Genomic DNA, 15,773 nt, shown 5'->3' with positions numbered 1-15,773 from the left:
TTTTCTTGGCTATCTGTGATATTGCCAACATTCTTCTCCAACACTGGCATCCAAATTATCAATACTCTTTTATCCTACTTCTTGTACAACTTTTTATTTACATAAGAATATCACCAGAAAAACTAGATACAGCTATATCATGGCATCAAAGTGTCTTAATTCTAAGACTGGTTAATGTATTTATTGTCATTAGTTTGGTCTAATCTTAGTCCTATTTTTTCATATGCTTTCATTTAAATTTTAAATGTTTAACTATCAGCATAGTGTCATAAGAACAGTACAGAATATTCCTACTGCTCATCTTCTTCAAATCCAGCTTCCCTCGATATATATTTAGCATAAAGTTTAGGAAGAGTATATAACATTATGTCATTCCTTTCTAGAACAGGAATCAGTCTGTTTCACCATGTTCCATCCAGACTCTGGCTTCATGATCTTGCAAAGGTTTCTCTTGAGGATAATAAGATATTTTGGGGTTCCCATTTTCCTAAGCACATCCCACAGTTTGACATAACTGAAATATTTCTATAATACATAAAGTGTGTATTAACTTCTTTTCGGTATTGTTTGGCTTTTTCAATTATCCAGCACGAATCAGTACTAATGTCTCTTCTTTCTCAGCCTTTCCATGTAAAGCTTTAATCAATACTAAATAACTCTTAAATGTTTACAGATTTTTTTTATTGCTTGCCAACTTTATGTAGATAATTTATCAATTCCTATAGTCCTCCAATTTGGTAATGATTGGAGTGCTTATATAGCTTCATCTTCTAGTACTAGAGGTTCTTGTAAGTAAGAAATATATCGTCATTGGATATATTGACATCTCTGCTAAGCATCTTGAATGTTGACATCTCTACTACATTATAGTCTGTTCCTTCGCTTTTTGCTCAGTATTCTTGTAATCAGTTACTATTGTCCTTTTGTTTTGTTTAGCAAGTTTGGAACCTCCATCTGAATTTGGAGATATATATTTTTGGGGAAGATTTCCCTTGTTTTCTATGTTTCTTTCTATCTTCAGTATCTTTACAAGAATGTAGTACTATTTCTTGTTTCTTTTGACAGGTCTCAGAAATTAATTTTAATTTCCTTCCTATTGGCCTTTTTGGTTTTAACATTTCTTCTTGTTTTCTGTTTCCTAGTCTTTTCCATCTCTTTTCACATTCATCTTTAACAACTTTTATCTCATTCCACATTTCTCTACTTCCCTCTCAATGAGATTCAGGATTTAAAAATGATTCCTGTGTTCTCCTTGAAAATCCTGGATATATGTTCAAGATCACACCATGGAAACTTTATTCTTCTGCAATTAGCTTGATTTGGATCTTGCATATAGTTATGAGCATATCACGTTTTGTTTCACAGTTAGTTCCTGGCCATCTCTTTATTTTTTTAAAAAAAATTATTTAGAAAATAAAATTCCTAAATTTTATTTAGAAAAATTATATTGCTGCTTACTCGCATATTACTGTAAATAACTATATTATAACTATTATAACTTTGCTGTTATAACTAAACATCACCTTGTACCAATAATTTAGTCAATTTGATTTCTCTGTATTTCATCTAAGTTATATCCATTATATATAGATAGATATCATAGAAATCATTGGATTGACTGAAATTACTTTTTATTTCTTAGGCCATAACATTCAGAGATGTTTTCCTCCTTAATATTTCCAACATTGGCATGCCAATCTCCAACCACAAGCAACTTGCTTAAATGTTCTGTTAATTTCAAATTGAACTTGACCATAAACCTTACCAACCTTCTGCATTAGTGCTTAGAACATATCATGGATAACCATCATATTTAAAAAAAAACTCTTCACAAAGTCTAATAGTATTTTTGTGAAAGTGGTTGCATTATATCCAAGTAGTATCTTTGCTGTAGCCCTCATGACAATGAAAGCAATGATGTTCTTTTCTTGGTTTTGAGTTACAGTAAAAAATTACTGTATATCTTGTAAGAATATTGTGCCTCAGTTTGGTTGTTCTCTTCGTTATCTTTTATCTTGTCTCTTGCAAGATTGTTGCACATTAAATCAAGGAAGATGGAAATATTTGAAAAATATGTGTTCTAGCTTACAGTGCAAAGCAAAGAAGTCTTTTTATCATGTATTTCAGAGGGTTACCCTACTGCAGCCATTGCTGTGAAGCTGTAACTTCACCAGTTTTCAAGATGCATCTGGAAGTGTTTTTGAATTGCCATTCACAACCAAAATCCACAGTAAAAATCAAGGTATTACAAGAACAATATTGTTCTAATTCAGTATTTTATGATCAGCTCCAGGTGAAGAAAGAAATGTACTTTTATACCTCCACCTATCTGTGTTTGATACCAGTTATGTTTTCCAGAGCATAGAAACAAGGTGTAAAACAAGCAAGCAAACAGGCAAGCAAAAAAATATTCTAGATAATCTGTGTAGAATTAAATACAGATTACTTATGTGTAATGTCCTGACCAAGAAAACTTTACTGTGAAATTACAGATAAGAGTTAGCAGGTAATAAAATGCTTAGATATTAGGAATACAAACTGACTACATTATTGTTTTTATAATTATAATACTTTCTTCTTTCCCTGTTACAACAGCTATTACAGAAGTCTATTTCTTCACTTCTAGAATCAGCAACCATGGATAATGGGGTATGTATATTTAAAATAGCAGCTTCATAATTCTAGTTCATATGACACGTCCTCCAACTCGGTGCCTTCTAGATATATTAGTACTCAACCTCTACATTTTCAGCTAGCATTCATAAAAATGCAGATTCTGGGTTAACCTGTTCCATTTGTAATATTGTGACTATATTGGCATATGAATAAAAATATAATTAAGTGGGTAATCTCTTGGTCTAATGCTCTGTTGAAATTCCTGGAATACCTTTGTAGAAAATTTGGCTTTCAGTTCAGAGTTCAGAGAGATATTTTTATTTGAATTTTCTAATAAAATTATTTCTCATAGCTGTTAGTATTACATGAGTTTGGAGCAGTAAAAAAGCAAATAAGGGGGAAAAAGTCCTTAAGAACTTCCTTTACTGAAGAGTGTTCAGTGATATGCTGGCTAGGACAAAATGTACAAGATTATTTGTTTCAATGACTGTGCTTTATCATTGCAGAGTTATGAAGTAACGAGTGTGCTGAGGAAAGAGGTGGGGTTTTTGAATTGTTATGTCCAATCTATAACCAGCCACCCATCTAGTTGTATTGGATTGGAAGAAATTGTTCTCTTGGATGCCTGAAAGAACTGAAGGGAATATTGTCTGCTTCTGTCTATGATCTTTGTAACATATTTGTAACTGTACTCAGTTCTTCTATGCTGCTTTTGAAACAAAACTATTGTGCCTTTTTAAATAATATTCACTTTAATTTCAATTCAAACATAATTGTCATTTCAATGAGAGGAGTTAAATGTACATTCTTAAATTTTTTCTTATGAAATTAGTGGAATTCACATACACAGAGGTCTGGTCCTCCAGATTAATATCATAGCACTCAAAGGAAACATGTTTTTTTTTCCAGCAATTTTTTTTTGTTTTTGTATTCTGCTGGAGGTTATATTTTGTAATGAGTTCAGGGGTTGAAATATTTTTTTTACTAAATATTAAATATGTTTTTGAAATAGTTTTGAAATTAACTTCCAAGTTATTAATTTAGAGATACATTTTCTTAATTACTCACATATAAATTCTATTCAGGATTTCATGTAGGGCAGGGTCTTCAAACTTGGCCCTTTTATGACTTGTGGACTTCAACTCCCAGAATTCCTCAGCCAGCATGCCTGGCTGAGGAATTCCGGGAGTTGAATTCTGGGAGTTGAAGTCCACAAGTCATAAAAGGGCCAAGTTTGAAGACCCCTGATGTAAGTGTTGAGATACAGTATCTCCTATTCTGATACAAGGCATATGATCAGATACAGGGCATATGATACAATATTATGAAAGAAGAATATATGTGAACACAGGCATATGTATAGCAATAATCATTTAAATAAGGAATTATTTAGAGCTTATGTTTTTAAAAACCTTTCAATAAAGTAGATTAACATATTGTAATTAAAATGGTTATACCTTTTTCTTGTACATTTCTATTTGTGGATGAAATTATTATTTGATGCTGAAACATTGGAATCATTTAGTATCTGATTCAAATTCCTGTAATTTCTTTTAGAGAGAACTTGGCATGCATGGGATTTCCTGTTATTTGCATATAATATTCCCCATACTCAGCAGCTGTATCTGGATTTTTGTGTTTAGAAGATATAGTTGTGGAGGACAGATGTTGGGGACGGACATGTAGACAGTTCTGGGATCCTATATATATATGTATATGATCAAGGCTCTGTTGACTCTAGCTAATTGTATTTAGTGGGGGATTAGGTGACAGTTAGCCAAGGGAAATAAATGAAACAAAATGTTTTCGGTGAGGACACTTTGATGGACAGAAGGGTAGAGAATGAAGTTTAAATCAATCATGGTACAGGTAGTCCTCGACTTGCAAGTGAGCTCAAAACTTCTGTTGCTAAGTGAGGCAGTTAAGTGAATTTTGGTCTGTTTAATGACCTTTCTTGCCATAGTTGTTAAGTGAATCACTGCAATTGTTAACAATATGGTTGTTAAGTGAATCTGGCTTTCTCGTTGACTTTGCTTGCCAGGTCGCAAAAGTGATTGCATGACTCTGAGACACTGCAACTGTCACAAATACCAGCCAGTTGCCAAGTACCTGAATTTTGATCACCTGACCATGGAGATGCTGCAATAGTTTTAAATGTGAAAGACGTAAGTCACTTTTCAGTGCTTTTGTAACTTAAATGGTCACTAACAAATGGTTGTAAGTCAAGGAGTATCTGTAGTGTGTACAGATAGTCCTTGACTTACAACCATTCATTTAGTGACCTTTCAAAGTTACAACAGCATTGAAAAAAGTGACTTATGACCGGTTTTCATAAGTAACAAGAGTTGTAGCATCCCCACAGTCACACAATCAAAGTTCAGGAACTTGGCAAGTGGCTCATATTTATAATAGTTGCACTGTTCTGGGATTGTGTTATCATTTTTTTAACTTTTCCAGGCAAAGTCAATGGAAGCCAGATTCGCTTAATGATTGCATGATTCACTTAACAACTGCAATGTTTTGCTTAACAACTGTGACAAGAAGGTCAACTCACTTAACTACCTTGCTTAGCAACAGAAATTTTGGTTTTGGTTGTAATAAATCAAGGACTACCTATATTTTGAACTTTATAGGTAGCTTTGGAAGTCATAGCTATCATGCCTTCTCTTTGTATTTTACATTATATATAAGATTTCATGTAATCTTGAAAAGGGTTTCTAAAACTTTTTCTTAAGGATGTAAATCAGAGCAGTGGAATTATCTTGTAACATCACCATTCCAAATCCCACCCTTCTCTCATGTACTTTTTTTTAGAAATAGGCCGATGTGTTTTGCAAATAAGGTAAAATAACCTTTATTTTTTTCCTATGAAGAAATCAGACTTAATTTTTGAAGCTTTGTTCACAGTTGATATTTTTTCTACCAGCTGAAATACTTTTCCAGTGCTAATTACTTTATTTGGAATTTTTTTTCTCAACCGGTTAATCTCATGCCTAAACCCAATTTGTTATTGCATTGCTATTTCACAATACTATACATTAATCTAACTATGGCATTTGGCTCATATTTTGTGCAAACACTGTGTCCTTTTTGGACATATAGGTAAATTTCCATTACCTGATGATTTTTATGCATCTTCATATGAATGGAATTTTTACCTATGGAAATAAAAGTCTTAAAAGTCTGAAGTTGCAACAAATTCAGTGAGGCAATTTTCCAGGTAGTGTGGCACCCTCCTTTAGGTGATTGGATCATATATGAAGCTAACTATGTCCAAGAGTGAATCATATATTTTCCATTAACTATTCAATCACAGCACCTGTGTATCTTCTGCTTGTATTTGCACTTTTAAAAGAATTTGATAAACTACATAATTGACCTATAAATGTCCTTGAGAAAATATTAACCGTTCACCTGGATGGCACTTACATTTTGCTACATCCCCTCACTACATGTTCATATCACAACAAATACAAAGTCAAATACATTTCAAGGGATTTTTATTTTTAGAAATGCTGTAAAAATTTTATATAAAAGTTTGAGCATGCTCAGTCTACTTTTTCCTCGTACTATTTATAACAAAAGTATTTGAAAAGTCTGAAAAATCATATTTTTTTCTTACAAAGTACCATAGCTGCATCAACGAAGGGGGAAGGGAAAGGGAGGGTGATCATTATAAAAATAATTTAGGAAGAAAGACGTTTAGCTTCTTTCGCTTAAAAAAAAAAACTTTTGGCAAGTTTTGTGGTTAAAAGACCCAAGCTTAGCCCATTCCAAAAAAAAAAAAAAATAGCCAAAACACACCCGCCGGCACACAGGTTGTCCCCCCCCCCCCCCGCCGTATTTCAGTCCGGCCTTCCAGGCTAGGTTTCTTGCTTGAGGGAAGAGGCGAGGCAAGGAGCGCCCCTCCCCCTCTCTCCGCGTACCTTTGGCACAGTCCCCGGGGCAGCCCGAGTCTTCTAGCCTGGCCCTCCCTCCCCCCCTCCCCCGCTGCAGTTTGTGCGACTCGCGCTGAGGTATTCACGAAGAAGTTCAAAGTCTTTCTCGCATGGGCGGCCGTGGCGGCGCTGCCTGCAACCGGTTACCGGCAGTCCGTGACCGAGGAGGGTTGCAGGAAAGAGGCGTTGGGCAACTGCTTGAAGAAGTGCCGGAGGCTAGTTAAGTCCCGGCTGAGCTGCTCAATCTTCTTGTGCAGCCGCTCGTTCTCGGCGGAGAGCTCGACTAGTTTCTGCTGCATCTCTTGGTTGCGGCGCTTCGCTTTGTCGCGGCTCTTGCGCACCGCAATGTTGTTGCGCTCCCGCCGCTGCCGGTACTCCGGACTGAACCTGTCCACGCCCTTTTTGCCCACCCGCTCTTTGGACCCCGACGACGACGAAGCAGAAGAGCGGCTGCTGTAGCTGGACGGCGAGGCGCTGCCCGGAGGCTCGGGGGAGGTGGGCGGCGTGGGCTGCCCGCTCAAGTTGACAATGGTTTGGGCGCAAGTAGCAATCTGGGACGGCAGCAGCGAGCCCGATGCCTCCTCGCCCCATTCTGGCTCTTGCTTGACGGCGACCCGGAGCGGGCCGGGGAGGACGCTGGCGTGCAACAGGCTGGCCAAGGCGCTCCCTCCGGACGCTGGCGGAGCCGCCTGTGGCGGCGGCAGGTAATCCCCGTAGCCCCCGCTGCGCTCGCCGCCCTTGTGGTTGCTGTTGAAGAGGTCGGCGAAGAGCTCGTCGTTGCACAGCTCCAAGTTCGGCACGGCCGCCATGGAGTCAATATAGGAGCTGAAGTCGATGGCGCTCTCGTCCTCGTACATGGCCGGCGCGGCGGCACTCAGCTCAGCCAAGTCGCGGCTGCCGCTGCTCGGAGCAGAGCACATCCCCCCGGCTTCCTCGCTCGCCTGGGCGACACTCACGCTGCCCGCCTTGCAGGAAGGACTCAGACCGCCGCTGCCTTCACCCGCCTTGGCGTCGTAGAAATTGGCGGGCTCCAGGGACCAGGTTCGGTAGCACGAAAGCGAGTCCAAGGGGTCCAGGGTGGCTGCGCTCATTGCAAACTCTCAGGTCGGCGAGGTAAGCGAGAATTCGGGGAAGGTGAAAAGCTTAAATGGCCGTCGCTGTGGCTCGTTTCTTGACCTGTGCCCCCCCAGACGTCTCTCGCCCCCGACGTCTCCCAGGCTTTCGCGCCTTCGCACTGGCACGCTGTGCTCACGACGCTTGAGAGGCCAAGATCGTACACGTGCGTTTGAAAAGGAAAACCTGGCGGCGAGGTGCTGCCACCGCCCTTTATATCGACATCGCTTCTCGGACCCCACCTCCTTGCCCTTTCTGACGGCGGAGGGTGTGGCTGGAGAAGTCCCGGGAGGGGGAGGCGGCGGGTCTGGCTCTGTGCGCCTCTCGGCCTCGCTGCCAACGGGGCGGTTGGAGGAGAGGCAGCTGCTGGGATTGGTCTGCAAAACCCGGACCTCCCCCGCTGCTTTGCCACCTTTGATCGGGACCGGGAAGCCAACTTAGGAGCGGCCTTTACCCCCCTCTTTCGGGAGATAAAGAACAGCGTCCTTCGAGTGGCCAGGACGGCGGCTCTGCTCAGATGGCAACCGCCTGCCTTGGCTCAAGCCGTGGGAGCGAAAGGGCAGCTCGCTGGTCCGTCACTCTTCGGCTGGTTCCGGATTTGGAGGGGTTTATGGGCTGAGGCGGCCAAGCAACCGGGAAAGAGAGCCCGTCCTCAGAACAACCCAGGCCACTCAGTATAATTTGGAGATAGACCCTTCGCCTGAAAAGCCCGATATTACTTGGGTTGGCAAAATACCCACCTAACCCGCTCCCAAAGCAATGAGCCTTTCGTCTATCTAATAATCCGTGTGTCTGTATGGAGGTTGGGGTGGGAAAAATGGAGCGAAAGCTGTGAAAAGCCCGATCCTTACTGTGGCTGCGCTGGGGGGGGGGGACGGCGGCAGAGAATGGGTTGCTTTCTGATAGCCATCCTGCCCTTTTACACCTGGCTTATAGACGGCTCAGCTCTTGATCTCTTGGAGAGGACTCGACAACCTTTCTGAGAAGGTGGGGAAAGAGGTTGAATGCTAGTTTTACCTGCCCCATGCTGTGCACACAATCCCATTATGGTTCTGCTAACGCCTTGTATGTATGGTTTTGTAAGATCTCTGAAATGACCAAGTTGTTAGTCTCTGCTCAGAATCTACAAGCTCTATACTTCCAGAACTCCCAGAACTCCCAGTCAACATGGAGTCATACATAACACTAATCAGGACTACACATTTGATTACTTTGATGGATTCATGAACCTGCTGATACACACATGTGGACATTCTAAAACACATTAGATCAAGACATGCATCTTGCTGTTTGAGTTAATTCAAACTCACTTTAAAAAAGAAACACTTGCCAAATCTTTAGTAAACTAGTTATTTGTACCATTTTATCAGATATTGCTAGAAAAATATGCAAGGATTGGTTTGACATAGAGCATAGCCATGGGATTTTATTTTGATATTCCAGTATTTCCTTTGCTACTGATTTTATGTATACTTTTATTTATATTTGCCATAGAAAATATCAATTAGTATATCTCCATTGTATATTTATTTAAATATTGCCCTCTAGTGGCTAAATATTGCCCATATTATTGTGATCCAGAATACCATCTCCTGCTTGGATGAGGTTTGCAGACTATAGGAAATTCTGTTGCCATCTTGAGGCAATTTTAAAAAATACAAAAAGGGTCTTCCTGTTTTCTCAGTTCTAATAGTCAGTTTCATTCTAATTTTTTGTTAATACCATTGCATTTTTGCCTATGAATCAATATTGACTCCTTTAGACAACTCTCATGCACAGTAATTAAAATATGAACATTTTTCAATTATTTCTTTAAAAAAGATTGTTGATTCAGTATGATTTAAATGCCATCATTAATTTAAAAAACAGAAATCCTAATTCTATTGATCCATTAGAAAAAGAATTGAAACTCTGTAAGGGTGTGATAAAGTGTGATAAAAAGTGTGTGCAAAATCTCTGAAGAAATCAGAGAAGAGGGTTATCAATAATACATTAGTAAAGTAGCTTTTTAAACAAAACAATAAAAGCAGTATGTAGCAAACTTCACAACAGTTTTGTTCAAGAAAATATTAAAAAATAGCTTTCTTTGTAGAAGAGGGATATGTACTTTATATATGTAACTAACGCTTTTGTATTACGTTTCAACAAAAAGTATTAATGCAATTACTGTAATGTCAAGACATTCAGGACAGTGGTGACTGTAAAGCTAAGGAAGAGGCTGGCTAATGGTGAGTGGAACAGATAAGCCTCAATTGAGATCAGAAAAAAATACACTATTTACTGCTTAAAAACATTGATTTGACAATTAGTACTTGTCTGCCTAGAGAACCTCTCTGATTGTTTCTGGACCACTTTAGGGGTTCCTTAACTGTGTAAGTAAAACCAACTTATAGCCCTAGTTAAGAATAAGCATGATCTGTGTGGGAAAAACTAATGGTACTGAGGGGAGGATTTTGTGTAGCAGCTAATTCTCAGCACTGTCATCAGCATTATAATTCATATTCCCAGTTTTCCTTAGTAAAAAAATATGACCGTATGCACCGATTTACAAAGAAGCTTTTTAATCCTTATATTCCTACCTCTTAATAAAAGTAGTTTAAATTAAAAAAAACTGCAATCTTTTACTAGTTTCATGAAGTTAAAATATATAAAAATAATTATGCAATTGTAGTGGTATGTGCAAGGCTGGAAAGTGAATCAATAAACAGATAAACAGAATTCTTTGGTCCCTTTCCCACAGGAGCTGATTTGTATTAGAAACTGGTTTCTAAATCCTCTCCACCATGTGTCCAAGAAGGAGTATCTTCTGTGGGCAGCAGCTGTATTTGTGTTCTTTAGAATACTCTTTGCAGCTGCAGGAATTCTCTCAGGATGGGAATTTAAAATTCTCAAGTGAGGAACTATTTAGCGTTCTCTTGCTATCATTTACTTGGTACATCCTGATAACTAATACGATCAGAATTGTTGAGAGCTATTGCTGTCACTCTTTTTATACTTCTGCGCATTATTCTTTGGTTACCCAGTGCTGATAACTCATTTTTTTCTGAATATCCTGAAACCTTTCCTCTGTCTTTATAAAGATTTGAAAGCCACTTGATTTTAATGACTGGATATCCCAGAGTAAAGGCAATAAATGCTTGTCATAGTGCATAGTGATTAGCTGGATGATTAATCATTCTCTGGGGTAGAAAATGTACTGTGCTGTCAGATGTTGGCTTGATGGTTTCCCCTCCTGCTAATTATTAGCTTTTCTTTGGCTTTTTATTCCATTTGATTGCCCAGAGAATCTGATACCAACAGACTAACATTTTTTGTAAAAGCGTACAAAGAAATTTAAACCATTTAGATAAACTAACCTTTTAAAAATAAATCAAGGACCAACTATAATATGGATTACATTCTAGTAAAAATTGTAACGTGTCAATTTTTACCAGACTAAATTGACCCTTTATCTATTGTATGTTGCAAACAGGCAATGCCACTATATTTTAATCATTGGCTAGTTTTCTGAAGAACTATCAGCATCCTGAGCATTTCTTCTTAAAGTTAAAGCTTGAACTAGATGTTTCTTTGTGTGATCCTAATTCATCAGTCTGCCACAGCAAACACATTTATGATAAACTCTAATAAATTAGCAAATTTTGTGAAGAGTTGGGGGGGAGGTCAATCCTAGAAAGCTCTTAAGCCAATCAACCAGAAATTACTTCCCCACCCAATCTAGTCATCAGATCACTATTTTAAAGGATGGGGATTACTGTTCGTATAGACCATGGGTGGAAACCTATAGAGCCCAGATGCTCCAGTCAACATGGCCAGCATGACGAGTTGTCCGTCAACTTTGGAGAACTGCAAGTTTTCCACTTTAAAGCAATTATAACTCACTTTATGGCCTGAATATTTATTCCTTTATGTTTGAAAGTGTTAATGGTAAATGGAAATCAGGACACCAAAGAACATGAGTGGCTGGACACCATCAAAGCTCACACCAGCTAGAGCACAGAAAAATGCAAAGGAGTAGTGCAAAATTGGAAGATGTAGAGGGACCTGGCCCATAGAATCGCCAAGAGTTGGGTATGACTGAATGGTTATCATCATCATCAATATGATCATTATGGCTTGAAAGACTTTAATAGCAACTGATAGATTAGAACAGGGGTCACCAACCCCCGGTCCGTGGACTGGTATTGGGCCATGACATGCCACCAACTGGTCCGCACAAACAAGCAAAGCCCCATCCATGGGATGCAGGCAGCACACAAAGCCACACACTCTGCAATCCATGGAAAAGCCTTTCTCCACGGAACCGGTCCCTGGTATCCAAAAGATTGGGAACCTCTGGACTAGAAGATAACAAATTCTTTTGGGGGGGGGAATTATCAAAACTGATTAAAGCAATCAAACTAATTCCGTATCGTCCAGTAGAATTTATTTTATAACAATGGAGACATCGCTATACAGAAAAAAACACGTGCAGTACAGGATTTAATGTCATTTTTTTTTCCTTTAGGTGCCACTACAATGAAATAATATTTGAAGAAAAGCTTTCATTACTGACTAGACTGGAAAAATTATCTTTGAGCTTGTAAGCATATTGACTACTGAATGGAAAAAGGTAAAATCTCCCACAGAATTAGTTGGACTCCTGCCAACTTTATGGACACATTACTGTTGTCTTCCTGAAAACAGTATAGAAGTATTTTCAAGGTCGCCCTTATTCATAATCCCAGGACTTCCTGATCATCTCCCATCTAAATATAACCAGAAGCAAGTCTATATTACTTTTGAATGGTAAGATTATTTCTGAGCAGCAGTTTGCAGACTTGCAACATAATGTTTCCTGTTTAACATTACATAATCTTGGATGCCTTAATCATTACTCTATTACCATAATATATACTCAGTCCAAGGAATACACTTTTTAACATAGGGAGTTTGGGGTACTTCTTCAAAGTTTGTGGTTCCCATCTGGCAACTACTATCTTCATGTGAATACATTTAACACCATTCTCATCATTCTCTCAGGAGAATGATTTTGTTAATATTAGAAACAAGGAATTTTTTTTAATGGTATTGAGCATAGTAGGTATTAAATAGGTGGGTCAGAAACCAAACTATACTGTAACACTGAATAGTTAAGTCATTTGACAACAATATCTTCTGTCTTTAATAAACAGTACATCTGTCTGACATTCAGAATATGACCATATAACAAGAAGTAATTGCCACAAGAATGCTTTACTACACATGCATTATGGTTAAGAACTTGGTTAAATTATAAGCTTAGAACTTTGCCCTTTAAGCCTATAGGTCAAAGTGCTCAGTAAGTGAAAGACTGGGTATAAGTACAAATTAATGCCTCCTTTTAAGGCAAGCACCTGATTCTTTGGCTGCAACTTTCATTGAGCTTCATATTTTCTTCACAGTACATCTGCTTTAGAAGTAGAATACCTTTATTGATATAAATATAAAAAGAGAAGATAATGCAAATATGTTTAAAACAATTTTAAAATTTTATTATACATACTCACCAAACAATGTAACCAGATAGAGAGGGAGATCTGAAGGCATTCCAAGGACTGATTTACAAAAAGCAGAAGAGAGGAAGGGATGGATGTGTTTTCCCACTATATTTTTATCAGACATCTCCCATCCTTCACAGTGGAAGGAAAAACTACTGGCCAACATTTCTATTAGTCTTGAATATGGAGGATGCACAGCCAGATCATATTTTAATGCCCATTATATGAACTTTTTATATTGGCTTGGAAGATGAGACTTCCCTAATAGGATGATGATGATGATATCCATTCAATTGTGTCAGACTCTTGGCGATGATTCTATGGGCCAGGTCTCTCCATATCTTCCAATCTTAACACTAACGAAATAAATTTAAATAACACCTGGACACTGCCAACTGAACTTGGGCTCAATCATTATGTTTAGGATTTGCATTTTTAAGTTTTAAAAAAATACAGCATGAAGTTCAGTACAGCAAATAGTTGTTTTAAAAAGTAAACATTTTGTTAGATTCAGAATTAATTATTGAAAATATTTTGCTAGTTTTGTACATCCTAAAAACAGATTGTTTATCCATCTGAAACTGTTTACACAAGTAAAAGTAAGCCACTTCTGTGATATTCATGAGGAACTCTTCTAAGCCAGGGCTTTTCAACCAGTGGTACAGGTACCACCTGTGGTACATTGGCACCTGGCAGGTGGTACGTGACCATCCTAGAAAAGTGGTAGCAGGGGAGGGGAATGAGCTGAACCGTTGGCAGCACCACACAAGCCTGAGCGAGGGATGGCTGGGGCTGCAGGGCTGAGCAGAAGCACCAGGATCAGTGCCAGGCTCCAGCTGGAGCTCGGCGCTGATCCTGGCGCTTCTGCTGAGCCCAGAAGAAGCACCGATCAGCTGGAATGTTGCAGCATCTCCAGGTCTTGTGATTTACATTCAGATGCGTGGCAACCGATTCATATTTATGAGGGTCACAATGTCTCAGGGTCATGTGAAGTGACCAAGAACCTGCTGCAACCACCCAGCAGACGGGGGAGTAAAAACCAAACATCCCCACCCCACCTCCGCTGCCAATCCTCAACAGAAATGCTCACAATGAAAACCTCGGACAGGAGGAAGAGCGCAGCTGGGCAGACAGGCAAGTATCTTGCTCGGCTGTGGCTTGGGGGGCACTTTTTTCAGTGCCATTGTAACTTCAAACAGTCACTAAGCGAACTGTTGTAAGTTGAGGACTACCTGTACTTTATCACTTTTTTCCTTTTTTTTTTTTTTTTTTTTTGGTCATCAAGTTTTTGACACCTTGCTAGGCAACTGATGGTACTCGGATATTGCCATATCCTAAAAGTGGTACAATGGATGAAAAGGTCGAAAAGCCCTGTTCTAAGCCATGTTTTGGAGTATCTTTACAGATGGGCCTCTGTGACGTATCTTTCAAAGGTACTCTTGTCTCTGTAGTCTGATTTTTATAATGGAAGGTAAGACCTTATTGTCAAAAGAGTTTATTATTTTTAGTTTCATTTTAAAACTGCACACATATTAGAAATAACATTTCATGAGTGATCAATTTTGTTAATATCTGCGTCAAGGAATGACAGAACTCTGAAGAGTATTATTTAAATATATTCAAAGTGCTCTGTCTACATCACTGCATGTATATACCTTTTCAAATATGCTAAACCATATTGTGTCTCTCTTCTGAACATAACTTACAACTATTTTTTCTGTTCATGAAAGAAATAATTTAAATAAGAAATTACTCACTTTAGCAGCCATACTTATACCCATTAACAGGCAACATGACACTAACGTGAAATCAATTCAGCATATCACAGATTTATAAAATATTCATTTTTAATATAGTAACTAATTCTTACTATCTTTTTCTAGCTTTCTGAGTAATAATTTGGGGTATCTCTCCTTTCACTGAGATTATGCTTCAAGTTTTCCTAATAATACTTAATTAAAAAAATCAGTTTACCAAAATGCCAAGAAATATATAAAATTCTATTGATACATCACAATTTGAAATGTATGCTTAATACTTTTTTGTTACAAAAAATAATATCCAGTCCTTTTAGTCTTCATCTCCAGCTCAATTAAACACTAAGTCACAACTTTGTCTTTCACATCCAGGGTTCCCATCCTTCCCAAGTTCTGCCAAGGATATTTGGGTCGGTGGCTTGATCAATAAGGCATTTCACTTGTATTTCTTCTGTAAGTCCATCCTGTGATTCTCTGGCCCGGATGTTGAACTGTTTGCTCCCTTGTGCTACAGACACATACTCCCTGAAGGTCTCAGATTTCTCATGGCCCAGGCGTAATTCATCACTTAAAAATAAAAAAAAGCTTGTGTATAGTAGTTATTTGATGAACCATCTTTACCCAATTACTTCTTCCTGTCCTACCAGATCTCTACTACACCTGGCATGCAGCTGGCTGTGTCATTTTGGGCAGGGGTTCCCAACCTGTGGGCCGTGAACAACTACTGGGCCGTGAGCTGTTGGTCACTGGGCCACATAAGTGGCTGGCCAGTGCATGTGTGCGTGCACAAACCCCCACTCGCACTAGTGTTGCAGCGTTGTGTGGATGCT

The 15,773-nt window shown here is 38.8% G+C and overlaps 3 protein-coding genes and 1 long non-coding RNA gene across 10 annotated transcripts in view; 2 read left to right on the top strand and 2 right to left on the bottom strand.

Annotated features, from left to right (window-relative positions):
* Positions 1–4,087, top strand: part of SPIDR (scaffold protein involved in DNA repair) — a 211,336-nt gene extending 207,249 nt beyond the window's left edge. For 4 of the 6 annotated variants that reach the window (XM_039333584.1, XM_039333583.1, XM_039333588.1 and 1 more), the window contains 3 exons: positions 2,128–2,242; positions 2,596–2,649; positions 3,123–4,087. In XM_039333584.1, the coding sequence (XP_039189518.1) occupies positions 2,128–2,242; positions 2,596–2,649; positions 3,123–3,245 (292 nt within the window). In that variant the 3' untranslated portion in view covers positions 3,246–4,087. Of the gene's footprint in view, positions 1–2,127; positions 2,243–2,595; positions 2,650–3,122 lie in introns of those variants that run through there. The other 2 variants (XR_005555538.1, XR_005555537.1) reach the window with 2 other exon arrangements.
* A 2,012-nt stretch (positions 4,088–6,099) lies between these two features.
* On the bottom strand, positions 6,100–7,870 carry CEBPD (CCAAT enhancer binding protein delta). Its single transcript, XM_039333724.1, has one exon. It carries the CDS (start codon positions 7,643–7,645, stop codon positions 6,698–6,700), a length of 948 nt encoding a protein of 315 aa, XP_039189658.1. The 5' UTR covers positions 7,646–7,870; the 3' UTR covers positions 6,100–6,697.
* A 791-nt stretch (positions 7,871–8,661) lies between these two features.
* Positions 8,662–14,962, top strand: LOC120303856. Its single transcript, XR_005555547.1, has 2 exons — positions 8,662–12,455; positions 14,472–14,962. It is a non-coding gene; the product is annotated as an uncharacterized LOC120303856 (long non-coding RNA).
* The window catches only part of PRKDC (protein kinase, DNA-activated, catalytic subunit), a 94,458-nt gene continuing 93,350 nt past the window's right edge, over positions 14,666–15,773 (bottom strand). For both annotated transcript variants that reach the window (XM_039333722.1, XM_039333723.1), the window contains exon 86: positions 14,666–15,510. In XM_039333722.1, coding sequence (XP_039189656.1) covers positions 15,306–15,510 — 205 coding nt within the window. In that variant the 3' untranslated portion in view covers positions 14,666–15,305. The remainder of the gene's footprint in view (positions 15,511–15,773) is intronic.

Source organism: Crotalus tigris, unplaced genomic scaffold, assembly GCF_016545835.1.
Source record: "Crotalus tigris isolate CLP2741 ecotype Arizona unplaced genomic scaffold, ASM1654583v1 scf7180000024506.7606697, whole genome shotgun sequence".
Taxonomy (NCBI): Eukaryota; Metazoa; Chordata; class Lepidosauria; order Squamata; family Viperidae; genus Crotalus; species Crotalus tigris.
This window is presented reverse-complemented; position numbering and strand designations above follow the sequence as displayed.

Coding starts and splice junctions, on each gene's coding strand:
- CEBPD (XM_039333724.1), bottom strand. CDS start 7,645: ATGAGCGCAGCCACCCTGGACCCCTTGGACTCGCTTTCGTGCTACCGA.